We start from the raw sequence: 26,642 nt of genomic DNA on the forward strand, positions 1-26,642 counted from the left end.
GATGAGCAAATGCCTAACTAAATTGGTATTCATCCCCACAATCAATGAGCCCTGACTAGCTCCTGGGGGAGGGGAACAAATAATGGCCAAAGTGTCAAAAATCTCTGTATACTCAGCAATAGAAGGGGCTTCCGGTTTGGCAGGGAATGGGATGGCCATAGGAGGCTGGGTCTCCAGCCTCCCAATCTGGTTTCGCTTCGCCTAGCATTTCTTAAAGGGACAGAAAGTTGCCCTGGAGGGGCAACGAAGAAAGAGGGATTCTTCAGGAGCTTGGTTTTGGTGGCAATCAATCCAAGCGTACTGAATTGCCCCCTCTAAAGGGGAGGAAGAAAGGTTGCCGGGAGAGCCTGAGGCAACCCAAGTTGTCTGCAGCCGGAAGGGAAGCTATGAAAAACAGCTGATCTCCAACAACAAGTTATGCCTGGGTGAGCTGAAATTTCTTCCTACTCCTTGTACTTTAAAATATTGAGACCCTAAAAGGGAGAACTTGAAAGAGTAAAGACCCCCAGAGAGACTTTTGGAGCAGCAATTTAACATTAAGGGGAAATGGTAAATGAATAACACAACTATTGGCCTAAGGAGTGTGGAGAGTTGATAAATTAGCCAAAGAGGACATCTACTGGTGAAAAATAAGAATTAAAGAATTAAAAACACAGTGACCTTTGAAAGCTTGAGTAAAATAAAGTTGGTTTGAGATAACAAACAAAAGACTGTTCACAACTTTACTTGTTGACATTGGCTAAAGACTAAATAGTCACCATTCGGGAAGACAGAAAGAAAAAGAGAATATTTTAAACATAAGAAAGAGACTAGAGGAGGTAGTTTTGCCTCACAACAACTGATTCTTGATTATGTCTTGGATATAAGTTTAAACTGTGAGCAATAAAATGAGTACATCTAATATTTCTAGACTTGCAAAAAAAACCTTCCTCGGCACCCTCTGTTGGACAAGCCAGCCCAACAACTCAGAGTTCTGTCAGCACATTGCTACAGCGTGAAAAGCAAGTATGGCTCAAGAAGAGACACAAACTTCTTTAAAATTAATTCAACTGACTTTACAAAAACACCATAAGGAAATACAGAGTAAAGTAGAGAAAGTAAGCGAAGAAATTATGGATATAAAGGCACAATTTGAAGCTTAAAATCAAAAGATTACAAAAAATGAACAGAAAATCCAGGAAGTGGAACTTAAAACACAAGACATTGACAAAAAGGTGGAAATGTTACAGCAAAAGAATGAAGGACTGGCACAAACAAATCAAGAGCTAGAACATGCTATGGCAATGGTGGAAATGAGAGAAGCGGAACATTACTTGAGGTTTCAAAATATTCCTGAAAACAGTGAAGAAAATATAGAAATGGTGATTATTGAGTTGTTGGCAGAACTTTTAAATGCAGATCGAATTGATATCCAGAATGAGACCGATCAAATTTTTCGCATGAGTTCAACATATGCAAGAAAAAACAGATTACCAAGAGAAGTGCATGTGAGGTTCATGAAGAAATCAACAAGAGATGAAATACTGAGAAAACTGAGAGAGGAACCCTTACAATATAAAAATAAAGAAATTGTGGTTTTAAAACAGATACCCAGAAGACTGAGAGATACCCGGAGACACTACCATTTTCTAACTACAAAATTGATTGCCAAAGGCATAAATTTCAGATGGCTAATGCCAGAAGGCATTTTAATAAATTGGAACAATACAAAATATCGACTGGACTCAATTTGGAAAGCAGAGGACTTTGAAATAAGAAATAGAGTAATTTTGGATGAAGGATTGCAGCAACAAGAGGATAAACAGACGGGAGAGAGCCCAAGGAGCAGCGGCACAAGCAGAACAGCAGCAGGAAAAAAGTGAACAAACAGGTGAAGGAGAAGGAACTGTTAGAGAACAAAGGATTACAAGATCGACTAGGCCTAAATATAAATAATGAAAGAGAAAATGGAGAAAAAAAATGAGATTTTTTCGGTAAATGTAAATAGACTAAATTCCCCAATAAAAAGAAATAAAATTTTTAGAAAACTTCAGAAATTAAATATAGATATAATTTGTTTACAAGAGACATACATAAAAAAACAACATTACAAATTTTTGGAATACCCTAAAATGGGGAAGCTTTATTATACATCAGCACAACAAAAGAAACGAGGGGTGGCGATTTATGTCAAAGAGACAATAGACTCTAAATTAATAGGAAGAATTGTTATGGTTGAAATATATTTGCACCAAAAACAAATATTGTTAGTGGCAATTTATGCTCCAAATGATAGTCAAGAACAATTTTATCAAAGATTACACAGGAAATTAATAGAAATGGAATACCAAAATATTTGTTTAATAGGAGATTTTAACGCAATAGTAGATGGAACAATGGATTATAAAAGTAGCAAAACAGGAAAACTTGTCAGCAATAGCGGGCCCAAATGTTAACTGGATGGGCAAGTACCCATCATATTGGAACTTCTCAGTCCCAATGCCCCAAATCTTCAAATCACTCAACTTCTGTATTGGTATATGCGTCAGGTGTCTATCATAAAAATCCTGATATAATAATGTCATTTGTGCACCCGAATCCAAGAGGGCCCTGGTATAAATACCTTCCACTTGTACTGGCACCATCAAGGAGGGGCCCACCAGCTGTTTAGGAATTTTGGCAGTGGGAGACACAGATCTGATTCAACAGCCCGTACCTGAGTCCACACAGACTGTTGCGGGGGGTTGCTTCGGAAGGTACTAAGATATGGGGGTCTCTTTCCCCTATAACCGATGGGAGCTATGGGGAAGATCCACTCCCAAGAATTAGCACCCAAACCTGCCCTCGATCACCCCTTTGATCGGAGCTAGCTGATATTGCTGGGCACCCAGTTGGCTCCCTCACTGGAGCCCTCAATAGTTTCTGACTGAATTCCCTGATCTTCTATACGGTTTTGTACACATACGCCTACAATGTCCTACAACCCCACAGTTGTAAGAAATCACTGAACTTGCCAGATTGTCAGCTGAGGTAGAAGAGCCCATCCCCCGTACTGGCTGGTCCCGCTCAACCTCCATTTGGAGGCACACCACCCATTACCGTCCACAAGGCCATCATCTTAGTTAAGTTTGATATCTGAGCTTGCATAGTTGTCAGTCATCCTCTCCACCCTTCCTCACTCCTGCGCCTGGGGGCCCTCCCAATGATAAATCAGCTGTAGCCTCTTTGGCCTCCTCTACCACTTCCATCACCCTAACCCTCCTTATGAGCTCATGATACCCCTAGATACTCCCTTTAGCTTCAGTCTTTACTGTATTTGATTCCAGACTGGATCCGAGCCTAAAGCACCCCGGGAAAGTTGCTCCATCTGGGCTTGCTCCACTTCAGTTGGATCCAGCACCCCCCCCCCTTCCATAACCTGGTATAATAATTTGTTCAATCATCTTATATACTCAGACAACTTTTCACCTCTCTTTTGATACATATGCTCAAAGCGAAACAGTAAGTTACAAACTGTTTCAGCAGGTCCAAATTCATCATGCAATAGGGAGAGGTAGTCATGCACAGTAAAGTGCCTTTGGCTCAACATTAGACTTCTGATAGCTTCTGCAGCAGGGCCCTTTATACTTTAACTCTCTGCTTCTTTTGGGCATCTGGTATATCCCACTCTTCAACTGCTTGTACTGCCTGCTCCATCCAGGTTTCATATTCTTCCTCTCTCTGGTACTGGTTGCATCCCCGAGAAAATACATAGTTTCTTATACCCAGCTCCCACACAATAGTTGCCAGTCAAGTTTTGTATGGAGGTCAGGCTTTCCCCAGCCAGTACAGACTCTACCTCTGGTGCCCCTACAGTAAACGAAGCACGTGTCTCCTACTTTTGGCCCAATGGTTTAGCCAAGAGCGTGGCCCAAACAGTCAGGAATATCACCTCTACCCTAGTATTTTTAGTCAGTTGAAGGCTCTCAACCTGAAAACACTCCGGAACACTTTTCTTCCACTCCAACAGCACATAGAAATGGGGAAAGTCCTAGTCCACCCTTATGTCCACCACATATACCCTCTGGTCAGGAACAAGGATCCTCATTGTCTGTAAAATTCACTCTTCTGGCCAAACATCATCAGGGACATCAATTACTACATTCGACTTTACCTCACTATTTTGGTCCTCACAACACTTAGTAATGGTGATGGAGTCCATTTTGCTTGCTTGGCTCATATCCCTCTGTGAGACCACCTGCCCCCCCTCTAAAAGAGAAAGGCCAGACAGGAAATCCCAGATGAGCCCCCACTTGTAGCGCCATTGCTGAAGGGATCACTAAAGTCCGGGCCCTCCTGGCCTCCTCTTTGGCTGGCTGCCAACCCAATGAGTCTTTCACGTTGGCACCTCTGCCTGACAGGGCATGTAGCACAGTGATGTTCAGTCACGGTTGGTGTCATGCCTCTGTCCGAGCCTGAATCCGAGGAAGACATGGAGTTAGAGCAGGACTCTGTTGAGGCTCAGGAGGGGCTATCTGTGGCTTCAGAGGACTGTAGGGAGGAGCAGGCTGAAGCAGGCCAGGGCCCTTCAGGTTTGGAACAGAGAAGGTAGAGTTCAGGCGAGGAGCAAGCCCCCCCCCACCTGATCCTAGAGCAAGAAGAGCAGAGAGGAGGAGAGAACAACAGAGGCAGGCTCAATTGCTCGGGAGGAGAGTGTCCCGCCCCATTCCACAAGGCACACCTGGGGATTAGGATTTAAGGAGACACTGTGGAGTGGGGAACAAACATAATATCTTGAGATAGTTGTGAATTGTGCTCTTGTCTTTGTTTAATCTGGACACTTTGAATTCCGGACTGGTTGGTTTCCTGCTTCATGATCACAGACTGCATTTCTGAGTCTCTCCTTGCAGTCTGCAGGCAAGCTGAGAGTTAAAAGGATTCATTACGTTTCTGTTTTGTTTTCTTGTTATCTGTCTTGCCTTGAGGACATTGTAAATTTCTCCGGCTGTATTGAAATTGCCTTTATCCCAGTGGTTCTCAACCTGCGGGTCAGGACCCCATTTGGGGTCAAATGACCATTTCACGGGGATCGCCAAACAACGCAGTCCGCCATTTTTTCCCCCTTTTCCTTAGCTGTGCTACTCCCTTTCATTCTATTGGCTTTTGAAAGCCAATAGAATAGACTCTCTTGAATAGAGTCTAATTCTATTAGCTTTCAAAAGCCAATAGGAATTGTCCAGGCTGTCTCTGCCCTGCTGAGCCCGCCAAAAGTCCCATTCTGCAAACGGTGCTGCACCAGTTGAGTAGTCCTTGACTTACGACCGGTTGAGTAATCCTTGACTTACGACTGGTTGGGGGTCACGGCATTAAAAAGGTTGAGAACCACTGCTTTATCCAGAGGCAACTGCAAGGAATGTATATGTGTGCTTTGGTTGAACTCTTGCCAGCATATGTGGGAGCTTTTGGGGAACATTGGCAGTGATTAAAGGGCTGTTTCTCTTGCCAGCCGACTGCTTTGCCTCCGTTCGGGGCCCTGGGTCATCACAGTTGGCAGCCGCGCACATAGGGCAGTGATGGTCCATCTCTTTCGACGGTAACTCACGTGGGATGATGATAGTTGACCTCAGGCAATAAGACTTACAGGAGACAATGGTAGTCAAATCCTGGTAGCAGCAGCTGGCGTACAACAGTAGTAGTCGGTCCCTAGTAACAGCAACCTGCTTAGGATGATGTTAGCCAGTCTCTGATAGTAGCAACTTGCCTATGACAATGTTAGTCAGTCTCTGGTAACAGCGTCTTGCCTAGGGTGATAGTAGTCAGTTTCTAGTGATGGCAACTTGCCTAAGCCAATGGTAATCAGTCTCTGGTGACAGCAACTTGCCTAAGACAATGTTAGTCAGTCTTTGGTAACAATGACTTGCCTAGAGCGATGTTAATCAGTCTCTGGTGACTGCAACTTGCCTAAGACGATGGTAATCAGTCCCTCTCTGGAGCTCACAGGGGCCCTCCCTTATCCATTCTTCTCGTCTCTCTCTGCCCTCACTATATGTAATCCCCCCTTCCCTTCCTTATCCCCTTTTTGCCTCCTCCAGCAGATCCCATATAAACCCTTCTACTTCCCACTAAAAGACATACCCTCAATCCAGTCAAACTCTTTCCTGGCTCTCCCTTTGCCCAGCTGGCTCCAACAAGGGAGAAGAAATAAAACTCCCCAACCTACCCTCTCTCCCTCTCTTCATCTGGCCTTCTTATTCTCTCTCTATCTCTTCACTCAGCTAGCTCTAGACAGCAGGCTCCATTCAGCTAAGCTCTCTCTCCTTTTCCTCAGCTGGCTCTGCCCAATCTCCTGCCAAAAATTCGCCACTTTCCTGAGGGAATAGGGTGGAAATTCCCTTTCTCTCCTCCTCGGGGAGAATGTTTTGGGCAAAATTTCAGGAAGAAGTCTTAAAGTCATAAAGGGAGGCTTAGATCTCACCCAGTTTCATCCATGTCACTATAAGATTGCTTGATAGTGCTTGGCGTCTTCCACTGACAGCAGCTTCTGACTGGCTACGCAAATGTAGCCAGTCTTTCCCCCACTGGTTTGGAGGGCTTCCTCAGATCAAATGGAAGGGCTGCCACCCCCTCCCACAATCAACGAGGGTCTCCTCCTTGCTTGTCGCCTCTGCAGGGCTAATTTTTACCCTTTCCAGGGTCCCCCAGTGGGGCAAAATCAAACGCAGAAGACAGAGTCGTGTCTTCCTGTATCTGCCTTGCTGTGAATCCAAATCCGGAAGCCCTCAAAAAGATACTTTTATTAGGGGTCAGTGACAGTAGGGAAGTCAAGGCAAGATCTGGGGAAAAGCCCGCCAAAACGGTATAGTTAATACCTCCTCTCATCAAAGTCATAATGTTCATTTGAAATCCAGCCAATCCACAAGTGGTCTGAAGAGTGGGTTAACTGGTATAGTTGGCGTGCATCTCAAGGCCTTCTCCAGTTTCGTTTCTTTGTAACCGTCTCCCTGATATGGGAGACACATTCTTTTCTCCAGGGGATGGAGGCAGCAAGAGAGAGTAGAAAGCAAAAGTTATCCCAAGCTAATGCAACGCTCCCCCCTCCCCCAACAGAATGACAGGCTCCAAAAGTAGAATATATATGCAAGGTAAAGAATAAGGATTTGGGGACCTGAAACAGGCATTCCTTCACCCGCCCATTAGGGCCTTCAGGGTGCCACATGCTTTGTCAATCTCTTCTTCTTCTTCTTCTCCTTAATGTCACTTCTAGCTGAAAGAGATGAAAGGACCATTATTTCAAGGAAAGTGTATGGTCCCCTCTCTGAATCTTGGTATGATATCTGGTTTACTTTGATCATGATTATACCATTATTATAGCCACGTGACCATGGAAATTGTCTTCGGACAATGCTGGCCCCATCAGCCAAGAAACAAAGATGAGCACTGTGCCCCAAAGTCAGATACAACTGACAGGGAAACCTTTACCTTTATTAAACATTTGTAGATACAACAATGAGCTTTACTTAGGGCTATCTTGGTATAAGGTTTGGAAACCAGTTTGTTCAAATTGCATGGCAATATTAGTCTCTGGAGCTACCTGGAGAGACTATATTAAGTGTGCTCTTAAATAATTGCCCATCAATGAAATATAAAGTGCTGTTTATCATCTAACTATCATTGATCTGGATTGAGAGACTTTTTTTTTGCTAAATCTCCACTGTTCATTAAGATGAAAAGAAATCTTTGAATGCCATCCGCTTGTCTGATGGTAAAGTGGGATAAGTCTTTCTCATTCATCGCCCGATTTATGGAAAATGCTCAATTCAAGAAAGTTTCAAAAATATGTAGACTAGAATAGAGCTGGAAGGGACCTTGGAGGGACCTTGGAGGTCTTCTAGTCCAGCCCCCTGCTTAGGCAGGAGAATCTGTACCACAGGTCAGCAACCCGCAGCTCTGGAACTGCATGCAGCTCTTTCAGCCTTCTACTGTGGCTCCTCCTCTGCCATTTGCAGAGAGAGAGAGACAGACAGGCACTTGCACTTCCTCCCCCTTCTCTCTCTCCTTCCAGTAACTCCAGCCGAATAAGAATGTGTATCAGCTTGTCGGAGAAGAATGTTGGGCCAGTTGGCCAGGTGAGGAGAAGACCAGAGGGAGAGAGAGAGAGAGACCTAGCTGGACTCTCATCCCAACCCCCAAACTCATATGTGGGTGGATTTTTAGGAGGGGATCCCAGATTCTAGACAGGAAGAGAGTTTTGGAAGGGAAGGGAGGGAGGTGTGTGAGCCTACCCAGCCTGGGACACAACAGACACCCCCAGACCAAATGCGGGGAAACTCCAAAGCCCTCTGATCCTTCCCAAAATGAAATGAAGGCAATTGATTGGTGGACGATGATCAGAAGGAGATCCAAGGAAAAAGGGATTTCACGCAGGCAGTTTTTGCGTGAAAATTCTAGAACCGGTTCTGCTGCTTCTGTGCCTCTGTGGGTTTAATCTCAGTCCAGTTCTACTCTGGGAGAAACAAAGTCCCAGAAGTTTCTTTCATTCTTGAAACTGACCGGAGAGTAGGCAGAGGCTGGGATAGCAGCCTCACTCCTGGCTGACCCTGGGAGCCCCAAACATGGAAACTTGGGGGGAGCAAAGCTCCTGAGTGGCAGAAGGGACCTGGGATGACCAGTGCCCCCCACCTCACCTCCCCGGGGGTCACATCCATAAAAATGCCACAACTGATGAAGGTGCAAGGAATCCCCTGAAGGAAGAGCTTCTCCCCCTGACTGAAGACTGACAAACCCCAAATCCCCTATGGAGCAGGGTGTAGAGAAGAGATTTTGGGGGATCTCAAGGGGGGTCTTTGGGGGGATTCGGTGGGAGATCCCCCCCAGACCACCCTCTGCCTGCAGCCGGCCAGCCTCCTTTCCAGCCTCAGGAACCGGCCATTCCTGAGAAAGGAGGTGGAGAGGGGTCCCACTGATGGCAGCTTCTGCCCAGGATGGGGGGCAGGGGGACCCAACTTGCCACAGCCAACTCACTGCCGGACAACTTGCCTCAGGATGAGTTTCTTATGACCCAAATTTTAGTTTTAATGTTTGTGGGTGTTTTGGGACTTCCTCCCCCAAATCAGGAACTTTCCCCAGTGTGAAGAGGGAAGCGATTTGGCTGCAGGTGAAGCTGAGTATTGCCAAAAAGGGGGTTCCAAGGGGGGCTTTCTCCCAGATCCCCAAAATTGGCTGAATGAAATTTCTCAGCCTTTGAATCAGTTTCTTCTCAAGGCAGAGGAAAGAGAGAGAAAGAGTGAGTGAGTGAGAGAGAGAGAGAGAGAGAGAGTGAGAGAGAGAGAGAATGGGGGGAGGGAGGGAGGGAGGGAGGGAGAAAGGGCTCTTTGAATGTTTAAGGTTGCCGACCCCTGACCTATATCATCTCAGACAAGTGACTGTCTAGCCTCTTCTTTAAAATCTCCAGTGACGGAGCATCCACAATTTCTGGAGGCAAGCTGTTCCACTGGTTAATTGTCCTCCCTGTCAGGAGATTTCTCCTTAATTCCAGGTTGCTTCCCTCTTTGATCAGTTCCAACCATTGTTTCTTGTCCTGCCCTCTGGTGCTTTGGTGAATAATGTGACATCCTCTTCTTTGTGGCAGCCCCTCAAATACTGGAATACTGCTATCATGTCTCCCCTATTTCTTCTTTTCTTTAGACTAGCCAAACCCAAGTTCTGCAGCCGTTCTTCGGATGTTTTAATCTACAAGCCTTTGATCATCTTAGTTGCTCTTCTCTGATTTTTTTCTAGACTCTAAACATCTTTTTTGTGATATGGTGACCAAAATTGGCTGCAATGTTCCAGGTGTGGTCTTACTAGGGTTTCATAAAGTGGTACTAATACTTCGCATGTTCTTGATTCTATACCTGTTTATACAATCCAGAATTGTACTAGTTTTTTGGCTGCTGCTGCACACTGCTGGCTCATAGTCAAGTGATTGTCCACTAGGACTCCAAGGTCCCTCTCACAGTTACTGTTTTTGAGCTAGGTCTCACCCAATCTGTACTTGTACCTTTGATTTTTCCTGCCTAAATGTAAGACTTTGCTTTTCTCCACACTAAAGCTCATTTTGTTGGATAGGGCCCATTGTTCTAGTTTGTCAAAATCTTTTTGGATCCTGAGTTTGTCTTCTGGGGTGTTGGCTACTCCTGCCAGTTTGGTGCCATCTGCAAATTTGATCAGTTCCCCTTCTATTCCCTCATCTAAGTCATTTATGAAGATATTGAAGAGTACTGGGCCAGACTTCCGGTTCCAGATCGCAGCGCTTGCAGCTGCGCAAGAAGACTGCTCTCCTCGCCAGCTGATTCTCCCCTGCTGGTAGACCCTTAATCGGGTCAAAAAGCCGCCTTGGAGGGGTGGCTACCGTTGAGGAGATCCTTGTTGTCCGTGGGAAAGCGGCAGCTTCTTCCACAGCCTGAGATTGCTCCTTTGGGCCAAAGTAAAATGGCCATTCATCTTGCCGCTGTAACCAGAAGTCAGAAAAACATCTAAGCACAGGAACCACCATGGCTGAGCCAGGTGAGACTTTTTTTTTCTCCCTCTCTTGGGTTTCTTTTTTCTTTTGTGCCTGTAAAGAGCACTTTTGAAATGATTACCCTACTCTAAGAAAGCAGCATTTGTGAGTGTGGGAAAAAGAAGCTTAAATGGACTGAATTAATTTAAAGTGATTTTTTTTTCTATTCTCTTCACTTTGGGGTCTTGGAAAAATTTTTAAATATTGAATCTGCTATTGGACTTGAATTCTTTTTTTTTTCTGGGTTTCCTGATCTTGTTTATGAGATTCCTGGTCTCTGGGAGAAGATTTTACAATATACTGAGGACACCTTTTGGAAAAAGTTAAAATTGCAACTTTCTCTTTTTTCTTATGGTGAGATTGACCTTGACTTTTAGATTACCATAAAAGGAAAAATACAAAGAAAATTAACAGCCGTACTGATGGGGGTGGACACTGATTGAATGTTCCTTGAACACAGCCTCTACTAAATGATACAGACTGTTTCTAATTATCTTTGAAATGGAGCAACTCTTGGTTCAACTTGACTATAAACTTATACTGGAAAAACTTTACGAAGCTACTGATGAAATATATTTGCAAGTAAAAGAATTTGCTATGGAAATAAAAAAACAACATTCTGCTTTGAATTTACAAATTGACTTCCAGACTCTATCTGAGCACTCTATAGATCAAAAAACAACAGAAGCAGGATTAACTAAAGCAGTGGTTCTCAACCTTTTCATATGGCGACCCCGGACATAAGCAGGCGGTGCGCATGCACGGCGGCGCCCCCTGCGCGGCACGCATGCGTGGCGGTGCCCCCTGCGTGGCACGCATGCGCGGCGGCACCCCCTGCATGGCACGCATGCATGGCGGCGCCCCCTGCGCAGCGCGCATGCACGGTGCAGCCCCCTGCGCCAGCTGACAAACAAAATGGCGGATCGCGTTGTTTGGCGACCTCCGTGAAATGGTCGATCGACCCCAAATGGGGTCGCGACTCACAGGTTGAGAACCGCTGAACTAAAGGTAAAGAAGATTCCATTCTACTTCATATGCATGTTGATGAGATCTCTGAGGAACTAAAAAGGACTGCAATTAAACCACTTACAACCCTAAAACCAACAGAAATGGACAGACAAACCCAACGAATTGAGAACTATGGTAGCTTGGATAAACAATTATCATCTACAAAGTTGGACATAATTGAGCCTGCTATTCAACAGTTTCAAATGTGGAGATTTGACTTTTCAAAACAACAAGGGATTACTTACAAAGGAGCTAGGTCTCTAAAACAGAAAAGAGGACATTTCTGTTTGATTCAAAGGATACTACAAGACATAAAAAGTGACTTGTTCATTGATATAGAGGTGTTGTTATGGAAACCTATTTGGCATAAAAGGAAAGCTAGAATAAGATTTAAGAGTGTGACTTAAGGCTTTATATAATGGGTTTAAAAGGCTTATTAGATATGGATTGATTTATGGCTTAAGACAATTAAATAAGGTTAGATTGAATAAAAATTAATTAAAGATTTGAACTTAATAATAAGTTGTTTGTCTATGTATTAATATGTTTTGGATATAGTAATTTTGGGAGGAGTTTAAAGAAATTTGATACAGAAATTGAGGGATTGATTTTTAGATTATAAAGTGAAATGATATTAATAAATATTTATTGAATATGTTAAGAAAAAGGTAATGGGGAGACTCCCAAAGTGTTAATTATGTATTTAGATTAGAAATATGGAATATAGTAATTGAAATAGCTAAGCTTAATACAGGATTTGGATTTGTGGATTTATTTGGATGAAAGGTTATTGAGGATTGTTAGGATTGATTTAGTTGTACTGAAATATATCAATTTGAATATAATATGTCATTAGAGGGAAAAGAGAGGGGGGTTTTAATGATTTAATCTGAACTTTATGAGTATGTCTCTGTTTTGTGGACAATTGATTGCCCTGCCACCACGTTGTTTCTTAAGCACTTGTTTGTAAAATGAAAAAAAATCAATAAAACTTGTGTTTTTTGTTTTTTTTTTAAAAAGAGTACCGGGCCTAAGATAGAAACTTGTGGTACTCCACTGCTTACTTTTCTCTATGTGGATGTAGTGCCGTTGAGGACTACTCGTTGACTACAGTTTGCCAGCCAGCTACAGATCCATCTGGTGGTGATGTTGTCTATTCCAGTGGTTCTTAACCTGAGCAATATCGCCCCCCAGGGGCGATTTTGTTTTTCAGGGGGGCGATGGAATGAAAAGGGGCAATGCGGGGGCAAAGGAACGAAAAGGGGGTGATATGGGGGCGATGGAGCGAGAAGTTTTGGGGACACTTTTGAGACTTTTTCGTACAATGAATCACTGTATATCTGTCGTACAAAAACATCAGATCGCTCGCTATTAGTGGATTGAATTGTGTTTTCAAATGTTCCTCCAGCTAGCTTCAGTACAGAACGCCGTACATATGTGAATACGCATCGCTTATCTTCATGCGCGTTGCGCAGCAGCCTCTACCCATAAAGTGGCATGCCGTTGGCCAGAATGGGAAGTGATAGGGGGGCGCTTCTTTCGAAACATCACATGCTGAGTAGCTATCCCCTGTGATATCAGCTGTAATGTCAATGTAATTGTTGAAACTAGGTTTAATGACGTCCACGTGTGTTTTTCTAGTGTTCCAGTGCAGTTGAAAATTTAATATGCAGGTAGTGCCTTTCATTTCGAAGACCTCTCAACATGGCCGAGAAGAGGAAGTGTTGCCAATATTCGACGGAATATCTAAAATTGGGATTCATTCCACCTCCTTCCAACGTACAGCTTCCATTTTGTCTTCTTTGTGAGAAAACATTTTCAAATGAAGTAACGAAGCCTTCCCGACAGAAAGACCATTTGGTAAGAATTCATTAGGATAAAGCCGACAAACCGGCATCGTTTTTCCAATCCTTAAAGGCCAAGTTTGAGGGTTGCAGCACTGTTGGTAAGTTATTTGGAAAATTGTCACTCAACGCCGACAAGGGGCTTATTTGTTCCTACGAAGTATCTTTGTTGATAGCAAAATGTGGCAAACCTCACACTATTGGAGAAACGCTGATTTTACCAGCAGTAAAACAGATTGTTGCCACCATGTTGGGGCCCGGCACAAGGACTATCATGCAATCGATTCCTTTGAGCAATGACACCGTATCAAAAAGAATTGATGAAATGGCTGCTGATGTGGAAGAAAGGCTTATTGACACCTTGAAAAATACAGAATTCATGATGCAGATTGATGAGTCAACGATTCATGAAAATGAAGCCTTGTTATTGGCTTATGTCAATTTCATCAATGAAAATGAAGAGATCGGGGAAGAACTGTTATTTGTTTGAAATTTAGCCACTGACACAAAAGATTCTTCGATATTTAAAAAGGTTGAAGAGTTTTTTAATGAGAAAAACATCCCTTTGATAAACATCGTGGCATGTGCAACCGACTGATCTGCATCCATGGTTGGACGATATCGCGGATTTCAAGCTCATCTAAAATCGGTTGTACCTGGAGTTATGACTGTCCATTGCGTTGTTCATAGACAGCACCTTGTCTCAAAAAATTTGAGTGGCCGTTTGCACAAGTCTCTATGTTACGTCATTAATGCTGTGAATAAAATTAAGTCGAATGCCTTGAACAACCAACTTTTTCACAAGCTTTGTGAAGAAAATGACAAGGAGTTTAAATGTCTCCTTTTACACACCAAAGTAAGGTGGCTTTCAAAAGGAAAGTGTTTGCGGTGATTCCACGAACTTTTTGACACAATTGTCGAATTTCTTGAATCCATTGACCCAAGTCTAAACAGTTCTCTTAAACTTCGACATCTGGATGTAGCTTACCTTGCTGATGTTTTTGACAAGCTGAATGAAGTGAACGTAAAGCTGCAAGGAGATAAAATCAATTTTCTTAAGGCCAAGGGAGTAATCTGCTATTTATTTCCAAATTGGACCTCCTTGAAAGCAATATGAGTCGCCAGGAGCTGTATCAGTTCCCAAGCCTTGGTAATGAATGTGAACTCCAAGTAGAAGATTTGGACGTTTTTTGCTGCCACTTGAAGCAACTAAAAGAAGATATGGAAACCAGATTCTATGATCTGATAAATCTGGAAATGGCCACTTGGGTGCTAAATCCTTTCACAGCAGACTTTGCACAACTTCATCCCAAACTGCAAGAGCCACTGACAGATCTGAAATACGATTGTGAAGCCCAGTCACATTTTCAGAATTACGGCTACGAAGCTTTTTGGGTGAAAATGAGGAATACTTACCCAATATTGTGGGAGGAAGTTAAGTTGCTTCTTTTAGCCTTTCATTCCACTTACTTAGTGGAGAGGGGCTTCAGCACCATCCAACAGATCCTTTCTAAGTCAAGGAAGATGTTGAAGATTTCTGAGCACAGTGATTTAAGAATGTGATTAACAAAAATGGTTCCAGACATCAAGAAATTGGCATCAGCTCACCAAGCACAAGGCAGCCACTGATGTTCTTTTTTTTTTTGCTTTTTGTGTACTTAATTTTTTTTGTTAATAAAACATTTTGTGTGTCTCTTTGTATTGTACTTTTTTAGCGTGCACTCCAGTTCGATATTATATTTTCTCTGTATCTTTTTAATTCTTTTTACAGTGTGCGTGACTATATATACTTTCCTCGAATCTTAATTTAGTTTCAACGTTTTCGTCTTGAGATTCTTAGTTCCTGCATTGCGGTTTGTTCTTATGCCCTTTTTATATTTCTTTTTGCGTCTTAAATTTCACTTGTAATTCAATCATTAAATGTTACTGTTTTTCTTTTCAGGCATTTCACTTTCTTGCAAATGAATTTTGTTTTCAGTGGTCATTACATTTAAGTGTCTTGAATAAATAAGATAATAATGAAATACATGTATCACGAAGTTTGGGAATAAAGTGACGGGTGGCACCAACATTTTTCATACAGTTGAGATATGGGAAAAAGACTGGAAATAAATTATTTGCATCGATATGTCCTGATGACAATTTTAAAGAAAACAAAAAAAAGTGTTTGCATAAACTGAAGAATTATTTCCTATGTTGTGATTGAGAGGTTATTTGGGGGAGGGGGCGATGACAACTTGCTCATTGGCTCAAGGGGCGATTTGTTCAAAAATGTTAAGAACCACTGATCTATTCCACCTTTTTCTAGCTTACCAAGGAATAGGTTGTGGTCTACTTTATCAAATACCTTACTGAAGTCTAAGTATACTACATCCACAGCATTTCGCTGGTCTACTAGTTTAGTTACTTTGTCAAAGAATGAAATAAGATTGATTTGGCATGATCTATTTTTAACAAACCCGTGCTGGCTACTAGTTATAACTTTATTTGTTTCTAGATGTTCACAGATCTGTTTTTTTATTATTATTATTATTTTCCAGTAACTACCCAGGTATTGATATTAGGCTGATTGGTCTATAGTTTCCTGGGTCCGTCTTTTTTTTTTCCCTTTCTTGAAGATGGGAACCACATCAGCCCTTTTCCAATTCTCAGGTACTTCCCCAGTGTTCCAGGATTTCTGAACGATATGGTACAATGGTTCTGAGATAACATCTGCCAATACTTAGTAATAGTCTAAAATGGTTTCCATGTAACTTCCATGGTTTTTTATGTATTTTAAATAATTTAAATATTACTGTGAACTACGCTGAGCCATTTAGAAAAAGAACATAAAACAAAAGGATAGTTTTTAAAAAGGTATGTGTGTGTGTGTGTGTATGTATAATACTGCACTAGTGAAGCCACACTTGGAATACTGTGTACAATTCTGGTCGCCATGATGCAAAAAAGATGCTAAGACCCTAGAAAGTATACAGAGAAGAGCAACAAAAATGATAAAGGGTCTGGAAGCTAAACAGTATGATGAATGGTTAAGGACCTAGGCATGTACAGCCTATTGAAGGGATGTCTTAGGGGTGACATGATAGCTTTCTTCGAGTACTTGGGGGCCTGTCACACAGAAGAGGGGGGTTGACTTATTTTCAAAGATTCTGAAGGCAGGATAAGAATTAACAAGTGGAAACTCATTAAAGAGACATCCAATCTGGAACTAAGGAGAAATTTCCTGGCAATGAAAACAATTAATCAGTGGAATGGCTTGCTTCCTAAAATTGTGGGTGCTCCATCACTGGAGGTTTTCAGAATATATTGGACAACCATTTGTCCAGAATGATATAAAGTCTCCTGCCTGAGCAGAGAGTTGGACTAGAGGGCCTCCAAAGTCCCTTCCAACTCACTTTCTGGAGGAAAAGCAAAATAATTAGACAGGAGTAATTATAAGAGTAACTTATTTTATATACTTACTTTTGTACAAATCAGCCAGAAGAAAAAAATAATAATCATCTCTTCTGTGCTTGCGTGGTATAATCTATCCTATACTTAGGATAGATTGGTTCCACTCAAAAATACTATGGGAATATTTTAAATTAGAAGTAAGTCTTGCCAATTATACTACAGACTAGGTTTAGTGTATTGTATGAACATAACCTTTTAGCACAGCTGCTTTTAACAATTGCTATGATTTTATTTTCATTCATTATCCTGATTCTTAACTTTTTTTTATTATTACAGTCTAGCTAGCACAACTAATATTGAAAACAAGGTATATACTTATATATAAATCTAAACATATCAGTTGAATTAACATTACAATCAGTGAGTCAGTTTCCTATATTAGCCCACTGCAACTAATTCTTCATGATAAACTGAGAGTAAATTATATTTTAAAACCATACATTTGGTCACAGGTGTCTGTGCAAAAATAGCAGGGGTTGGGGGAGAGATAAAATATACATTGTCATCTCAAAACACGAACTCTGCCCCTTACCTAAATGGATGCAATGCTGCAACATATGCAAAAGAGCAAAGTTTCTGTGATAATATCATGACACAGCCTCCATCATTTTGGCATCATCAAAATTAGAAATATGCTACTATGCTTCTTCTCTGCAGTTATTATATCGACCTGCTATCAGACTCACTTAAGGTGCATTTTTCCAGTTAAAAATTGTAATATCATCATAAAGATTAGCATCAGTACTAACAGCAGTGTCAACTTTTCTGCTTTTTTATTATTTTCCTTTAAAAATATTTAGTCATTAAATTGCACTGCACTCACTTCAGTTAAACCATTGACAAATGAGATTTATAATCTCATTTATTATGTAATTTCTGAATGTTTCAAATCCAAGATGGAAAGATCAGAAACTACCAAGAAACAATTCTAAAAATATCATTACTATACTGGATAGTACAATGCACTTTCACTTTTTTTCATATCTGAGTATCACGATCACAGGGAGAAGCAATGTACACAAATGTACAAATGTCACACAATCCAAATTTAGTAATATTCTGAAAAATACAGGAAAAATAAATCAGATAATTTTTCTAAACTTTTTGGAAGCTCTATGAAAAGTGTAAGTAATTTAGAAATGAAATAATAAAACATGCAAGTAATAAAGAAATGAAAGAGTTTATGGTTTAACTCTGATAACAGCAGTATAAAACTTGAATGTTCTGCAAAATCAGCATGCAGTTATTATGTGTATTATTTATTATTATTTATATTATTTTTCTGAAATATTTCTTGCCTCTCTTAAATATGCAATTTTATTTTCTCCCAGGATGTCTTTGGAAAACTCAACAGTGGCCACAGGATTGGAAAAGGTCAGTTTACATTCCAATTCCAAAGAAAGGCAATGCCAAAGAATGTTCAAACTATTGCACCATTGCACTCATTTTACATGCAAGTAAAGTTATGCTTAAAATCCTACAAGCTAGACTTCAGCAGTATATGGATCGAGAACTTCCAGAAGTACAGGCAGGATTTCGAAGAGGCAGAGGAACTAGAGATCAAATTGCCAACATATGCTGGATCATGGAGAAAGCTAGGGAGTTCCAGAAAAACATCTACTTCTGCTTCATTGACTATGCTAAAGCCTTTGATTGTGTGGATCACAACAAATTGTGGCAAGTTCTTAAAGAGATGGGAGTACCAGACCATATTATTTGTCTCTTGAGAAACCTATATGCGGGCCAAGAAGTAACAGTGAGAACTGGACATGGAACCACTGATTGGTTCAAAATTGGGAAAGGAGTCTGGCAAGGCTGTATTCTGTCACCCTGCCTATGCAGAGCACATTGTGAGAAAGTCAGGGCTAGATGAATCAAAAGTTGGAATTAAGATTGCCGGAAGAAATATCAACAACCTAAGATATACAGATGATACCATTCTAATGGCAGAAAGTGAAGAGGAACTAAAGAGCCTCTTGATGCGGGTGAAGAAGGAGAGTGCAAAAGTTGGCTTGAAACTCAGCATTAAGAAAACTAAGATCATGGCATCCGGCCCTCTCAATTCCTGGCAAATAGATGGGGAAGAAATAGAGGTAGTGACAGATTTTATTTTCCTGGGCTCCAAGATCACCACAGATGGCGACTGCAGCCAAGAAATTAAAAGACGTTTGCTCCTGGGGAGGAAAGCTATGGCAAATCTAGACAGCATATTAAAAAGCAGAGACCTCACCCTGCCAACAAAAGCACGTATAGTCAAGGCCATGGTTTTCCCAGTTGCAATGTATAGATGTGAAAGTTGGACCATAAGAAAGGCTGAGCGCAAAAGAATTGAGGCCTTTGAACTATGGTGCTGGAGAAGACTCCTGCGAGTCCCCTGGACTGCAAGGCGATCAAACCGGTCAGTCCTAGAGGAGATCAACCCTGACTGCTCTTTAGAAGACCAGATCCTAAAGCTGAAACTCAAGTATTTTGGCCACCTAATGAGAAGGAAGGACTCACTAGAGAAGAGCCTAATGCTGGGAAAGATTGAGGGCAACAGAGGAAGGGGATGACAGAGAATGAGGTGGCTGGATGGAGTCACTGAAGCAGTAGGCGTGAGCTTAAATGGACTCCAGAAGATGGTAGATGACAGGAAGGCCTGGAGGAACGTTGTCCATGGGGTCATGATGGGTCGAACACGACTTCGCAACTAAGAACAACAATACTTCTGCGCGTAGAGAGACACTATAGTAGTAGAGAACAGTTCAGCTTGGAAGATGAAAGCAGCATGGCAAATTTGAAGAACTGTATAGATTTTAAAAATACAGACAATTATGCCTTGATGATTATCTAGATTTTGGTTGCCTTGATTTGGTATGCCCATCAATCCTCTTTACCCATCACCACAACAAACTACTTTATTGTTACCTCCAGATGTAAGTTATGAAAATACTTCCTAGATTCAGCTTTGGGGGATGGAATTTGACAAAATTCCTGAACACCAGGATTACAACTGAGCTATTCAATGCTTAGCCTACCATATCTGACTTAATATATATTGCTAACTACACATGCATTAGTGTATTATTTCTTCCCCCACAACCTTCCTTTAAATGACATTCCTTATGAGATGCTAAAACACACAGAAAGGACAAGCAAAGATGTTCTGAAGTTCTTCACCTAACGTTTGATACACAATAGAATATGAAGCTTTTCTTTTTAATATTTGGCTATGTGTTAATTTGAAGAAGGTCTAAATATATCATTCTCTAATTCAGAGTGGGGAATTAATTTTCCCAAGGGGCCACATGAGAAACTAGGCCTGCTGTGGAGGATAAAACCAATAGGGCTGTGAAGGTGTGTAGGCATACAGTACATGCACACACGCATTTATGTAAATTGGAAAAAAAAATCAGTTGCCTTCAAAATAAAAACAATGAAGTTGTACCGCATACTTGATGTATACTTATTTACATTTGATTTCTAATATCCAATTGACCTCATGTAGGCCTGATAGGAACAGTCAAAAGGCCAGATATGACCGGGATGAAATGCCCAGATCTGCTCCAATTGCTTTCTGCACAACATTCCTTAACATATTGTATTCCTTTTTTAACTGTTTAAAAGAGCCTGTTTTGAAAGAAGGCAGATAAGCTACATATACACTATATATTGACTTTGGGCACTATATGAAAATCCAAGTATAAAATTCAATAAAATTTTGGGGGAAACTAAATCAATAGACATTGTGTGTTGCTGACAAGCTAGATTTTTGTTTGTTTGTAGTACCCTATGTTATTTTTGTACTTTAATTATAGTTACTTTTGAATTTACTAGTGGAAGGAAAGTAGGAAATGGCAATGTTAAAAATAAAACAGAGCATTAGGTAAAATTAACAATCCTTGGCCAAATTTTAGCTTTCAATCCAGTTAGTTCACTGCTACCATTTTCTACTCTCCATTTTATTTTAAAAAGAAAAGCAGGAAAATACTCCCTAATCAGTGCTTAAACTTGAACAATAAAATAGGAGGATACCAGATGGATGGCCCTCGTTCATCTCATTAGATTTATCTGGCCCTTGGCCAGAAAAGCAGCCATTGCAGTGAGTTTTTTCATTCCATTTGCTTAATGTAATCATTCAAAGTTCTACTCTTTGTAGAAGATAATTTTACAAATTCTTGATTCCAACTTTCATGCAGTTTGCCAACTTGTTTTAAAACCAACAATCATATGATAACTGTGAAAAATTAATAGAAACCTGGTCATTTGCTGGTTTATGAGAGAAGAAGAATGGTGTTTGTAATTAACTACCATTTAAGATTTTGATTCATAGCATATACTGGCTAGTTCTGGCTTCAACCACACCATTTAAAAATGGGATTAAAATTATAGAGATTAATCTAAATATAAAGCAGGAATCCTGTTCTGCAACCCAAACAAGGTACTGCCTTTGCCTTCCCCCTTTACACTAATGTTTGTAATATAATAATCCTGGATATAAATGACATGTTGTCTAAAAAGGCAGGATGAAGCAGGAGGAGATTCTGTGGTGAGAAGAAGTCAGATTATCCTGTGACATTGAGCAAGCCAGTTCTTTTTTTCTAATCTGGGACTACTGAATCACTCAAGCAAAGTGAACAAAATGTGTAATCTGAAGGAGGTGCATATGACCAAAGGGAACAAATATACCCAAAATAAGCAGAATCAGTTGTGATTTGAAGGAACAAGTACAGTTGTCAAATTGTGACCATTTGGTTCACAGAAGATAGAGCAACCTTTTCAGAAACATACATTTCCACAAATATACATTTCCACATCCATCTAAAACTTATTTCTCTTATACTTATAGATACATGGAAAACAGTGACCCCCCCCCAAAATAAAAACAGTCTTGACTTGGTTGTACCATAATTTTAATATCTAAACAGAACCTTCTCTTAAGCCTGCTATATAATTACTTAAGAGAATATGAGTTGCTAACTAACCACCTGTTTGGAATATTTAAAAGATGAAAATCAGGCTCTCCAACCAATTGTTATATCTCGAATATAAGCTCTCCATCTGCCTGTTCCTTTCTGGGAAAAACTGGCATGATTTCAGAACCTCCCTAGCCAGCCAGGTCCAGTACGACACTCCTCCTCTAAGTTTCTAGTGTTTAATCAGAATCTTCCTCCCTATAATTTAGAAAGAGTAATGCCTTTAAATTATACAGCCAAATGGCAGTACTGGATTATCATCACCAGCTGTCTGCTGAGAAGTCATGGTAATGTAGAATGGAAGCTCTCATCCATTGTCAGCCTGGAATATTCTGAAATTTATAGAAAAGGAGAAGGGGAGGGGACTATCTCATTATTGCTACTTCACACCCTCATTGCTCCATCAACTGGGCTCCATGCATAATTTACCTAGAGACTCTCCAATAGTCCCTTGGAACATAGAGAGAATCTATTATGTTAAAATACCTTGATTAACATTTAGAAGTCATATACAAAAGTTACTGAGACATATTACTCAATTCAACTAATGTCCTATCTGTAAAATAATCTTGCAAAAGGGCAAGCAATAATTACCTGAAAGCATTTTCTAAAGAAAAACAGCAGCCTGATAACGTTATAAAGCTCCTTTCTTGTATCAGTTTCTTACAGGATTTCAGATACCTTGTTTGGGACTTCTATATTTTGAGTCTGGATACAGTATATGCAGGAAATATGAAGTTACACTCACAGAAGTGCTATTATTTAAATACAGTTATAAGAATTGTTATTATCCATGAAGCCTCAACCCAGACTGTTGTAGAAGGAGGTAAACAATACTGATCAAGAAATATTCAACATATGGTGGTCAGGAGAAAATACAATTAATTTTATAACTTTCCAGTTGATAAAAATTTTAAAGAGCCAAATGGAATCAGAACAGGGCACTGTCGACTTGTTTTTATGTATGTGTTTCTATAGGTGTATATATGTATGTCTGTCCACACACATGAAGTATATATGTCATCCTCATATGATCTTCAAGAACTTCCCATAAGTCTATAGAGATACCTTCAACTTTTGCTTATTGTATAAATTCTGCCCTCTCATCCATGTCTCTCCCTTTGTCACTGATATATTATCTGACTGTTTTCTCTTTAAAGTTGGCCTCTTCTAGCATTTCTACACTCTAGAAATCAAATCATTCTTTATCTTTATTATGTACTTTTTGATATTGTTCTATCCTATAAAAATTAATTGCTCAAAACCAGATGAACTATGAAGGAGATGTACAATAGTCATAAAATAATATCATGCATTTTGATGTTAAAGATGTGCTTCATGCACAAAGTCAAATTACACAGTCTCAAAATTGGGCACAGAATGATGCTCGTTCAACTGGCTCTGTCCTTCACATCTATGTATCCAAGTCCTCCACCACCTGAATAATGCAAGGAGACCTGAAGGATCACTGTGGTTTCTTTCTTGGGAGTGTGAGTAAAGCTCTTCATGAAAGGCAAAATTCTGTCTTCCCCAAAATATCCTTCCTTATAAAACATTTGGTTGCTTGTTTCTTTTAAGTGCAAGGCATTGTTAAGGGTGCTGTAAAGTTATTAATAGCCAAAATAGAGCAAAATTGTGTTCTTGATATTAGCAGATCAACTCACCAAATTTATTTCCAAATATTGATAATTAAGTGAAGACTGTATGAGAAGTAGCCAGTTTTTTCGATGGATGTACTAATCAATAAACATCTGACCATACAGATCATTGCCCAAATGCCAAGGAGAACATTTTCCCTAAGATGGGCTCAAAAATAACCACTTATGATACCTTTCCCCAATACCAATGACAAAATAGCTAAGTTCCTGTGAATTCCATAAAGATATTTGTATATGGGTTGGTAGATCAAGGTTTTTGAAATATGTTAATGGAATCAAAGTAGCCACACATGCAGTAATGATATCTACATGGTTTGTGGTGTGCATTCCTCCCTCACATCTGTCATTTACTGAAAGCATTAGGCTGGATAAGGTTCTGTGCCACTGCATAAGAGAAAATGAACTTTTTTTTTCTTCTCCTGTGAACACTATTTACAGAGGAATAATATCTGGCCCAAATAAATAACTACATAAATGCAATATAGTAGATGAAGAACCTGGATCCTATAAGTAGCACATTGTTAGTTATTCATTCCTGCCAGTCCCTAAGGATGGAACTTCTCTGTGTCTGAACTAGAACTGACTGCTTCAGACATAAGTAGCTAATGGATGAAACAGGGACAATAACATCACTTTTAAAAACAGGTCAATGATGTCAGAATTCTCCACAATTAAAAAAAAGAGTGGATTGTGGGGCTAGATGAACATCAGTGATGTGTGTAGTAGAATATCAGTGCAAGACATTATATGTATGCAGCTTAATTTATCTTATGTGTACCCTGCTTTTAATTCAAGAGTTCAAAGTGTTTTTATTAACTGAGAAATAGTTACCATAGATGATACACAGCAAGACAATTTCAAAGTCTAAAGAAAAGACCAATTCTGAGCTTATCTGTGTCATGTAGGTTCCACAAATGACAGCAGCCAACCTTTAAGGAGCCTATGGAAAATATTAGAACTTTTTCCTTTGTGCTACCTAACAACAGTTGTCTCCACAATGATCCTTATACTCAAGTGATCAGTTGCTATCTGTATTTCTTGGCTCCTTCTTTTGTCCCTGGTACCCAATACTCAACTCTTTCACTGGATCAACTGCCAATTTCTATCTCCCATTCTTTTCATTAAGCCTTCTGTTTGTCTATTTTGCAAGGGAAACTGGAGAATATGCATGATGTATCAAAAGGCTGGGAAGCCACCGCCCATCTATGTTTCCAGCAATTGTGCAGTTTTCCAAAAACACTTGCCTTTAAAGTTAGTTTTACTTGCTTTATATCAAACATTGTATCAATGTGGGTCTGCAATTCTACATTTTTAAAGAATCAATGAGCAGTCAGCATAAGAGCATCACAGAAATTAAGGCTGTGTTGCATTAGGTTACTTATAGTTAAATATCAATTAGAAAAAGATACATTCAATAAGCTATTTCGTTTTCTCCTCATTACAACTTTGTAGAGTATGTTATATCAGTCATTTTCTGGTTGTGGACTGATGCTGGAAACAAACAAAATACTCACATTTTTGTAATACTTGTATAAATTATTAATTGAGATTGGAGTATAATTTCAATCTAAAAAGTGCTTAATTGGGAGACCAAAGTAGTCTTGCACAGTGACAGTTTTCTGAAAGATATTCATGGGATTTGTAGTTTAGAAGTACAGTAAGGTAAAAAGACATGGTCCACTGCCCCTTATTGTTATCCTGAATTATAGCTTCTAAAATAATCACAGTATAATTGCTGCATATTTATTTGCATCCAAAGATGCTGGGTCTTTGAATAAAGGCAAAAGTGAAAAACACCTGTTCTTGAAACTTCAGACATTAAATCTGTGCGGAATAAAACGAGGAAGTATCTGCAGGTGTAATCTAACCTGAAAACTGAATTCCCAGAATGCAAGCGAAAGTTGAACCAATCAATGACTAGAAAAGCCAACGAGGCGGACTCAGCTACTAAGGAATCATGCCTCGGAAGCGTCTTTGGCAGAACCGTCGACCCCTCCAAAGCAACTTCATCCCGTCTCCGGACTTAACCTCAGAGGAACAAGCCTCAGAAGCTATTTGTACCGTAAAGATAACAGTTTGACACACACCCCCCCCCCGAAAAGAACTTCAAAGCTGCGCAAAGATGCAACAGCGGAGCTCAGCAGGAAAAATAACCACCGGAGTCGACCTGATCAGCAGGAACAAGCGTCTTTTCTCCCCGAGGGTGTTGAGCGGTGGAATTCGAAGCCCCAATCAGACTCCGTTTCAACCCTTCCTAAACTTGACCCCGGGATCCGAGTGTAGAGTTTCAGAAGACCGTAAAAACATCCAAACGCGAGCCGAGAACTAAAGGAAGAGCGACCAAAACTGTTCCACATCAGAGCGGAGGAAGTTCCGAAAGACCAAAGGAGCCGAGATTCAAATCGCCGAAAGCCCCATTTCCTCCCCTGACCAATTCTAGCCCTCCTCGTTCTTTGGAAGCGCCCAAAGCACTCCTTGCCCGGCCCCATCAGCCGGCCCCTACCTTGGCCTCGAACCCGATGCCATGCTGGAAGGCGTCGTCGTTATGCAGCGGGATGCGCAGGTCGTGCCTGTCGTCCACTAGGTTATATCGAGACCTGACCGGGGGAGAGGCTCCCACCGGCATGGCGAGGGACAGCGAGCGGCTCCCCAAGCAGGCTGCGCGCCAAGCTGGCGACGTTCTGAAGGCACGGTAGCGGCACTAGCCACCTCCTCCGCCTGATCCGAAGCGGGGCGGGACCTGGTTGGAGGCGGGATCTGGGCTTTCTCCCGGTGGTGCTCCAACTACAGCGGGACTTCCCGGGAAGTAACGGCAGTGCGTTCCCGGGGCATGCGCCAAGCCGGGCTTAGGGGAAAAGCCGGGCCCCGAGAATCTGGTAGGAGGACTTTCTCCTTCCTACGAGAATTCAATGGCGAAGCAGGCGGGGCGGGACTGGAGAGGAGTCTGGTCGTCGCGCTTTCTGTGGATACAAGTCCACACGCCGTAAAGTCAGGCCTCAAGGTTCGCCATGGGAAACTATTGGGCGGTGAAAGTAGCTTTGTGTTTAGAAGCATCTTTGTGGAAAAGAGGGAAAAAAGGAAAAGTAAGTGTGGAAGAAGGCCGACCCAAGCTATTTTTTTTTTCAACATATTTATATAGTATCGGCCACAGTAGGGAGATAATTCTTCAAATTTGCTGGAGAGGCACAAATAGAAAAACACCATCGGGATTCTCAGAGAAATTCAA

General features: G+C 41.0%; 1 protein-coding gene across 4 annotated transcripts in view; it reads right to left on the reverse strand.

The window, feature by feature from the left end:
- LOC120300311 (nitric oxide synthase 1 adaptor protein) overlaps positions 1-26,145 on the reverse strand; it is a 121,583-nt gene extending 95,438 nt beyond the window's left edge. For all 4 annotated transcript variants that reach the window (XM_039326142.1, XM_039326141.1, XM_039326145.1 and 1 more), the window contains exon 1: positions 25,920-26,145. In XM_039326142.1, the coding sequence (XP_039182076.1) occupies positions 25,920-26,042 (123 nt within the window). In that variant the 5' untranslated portion in view covers positions 26,043-26,145. The remainder of the gene's footprint in view (positions 1-25,919) is intronic.
- Between the last annotated feature and the right edge of the window lie 497 nt (positions 26,146-26,642).

The sequence above is a fragment of the Crotalus tigris genome, unplaced genomic scaffold (assembly GCF_016545835.1).
Source record: "Crotalus tigris isolate CLP2741 ecotype Arizona unplaced genomic scaffold, ASM1654583v1 scf7180000024339.11422700, whole genome shotgun sequence".
Lineage (NCBI taxonomy): Eukaryota > Metazoa > Chordata > Lepidosauria > Squamata > Viperidae > Crotalus > Crotalus tigris.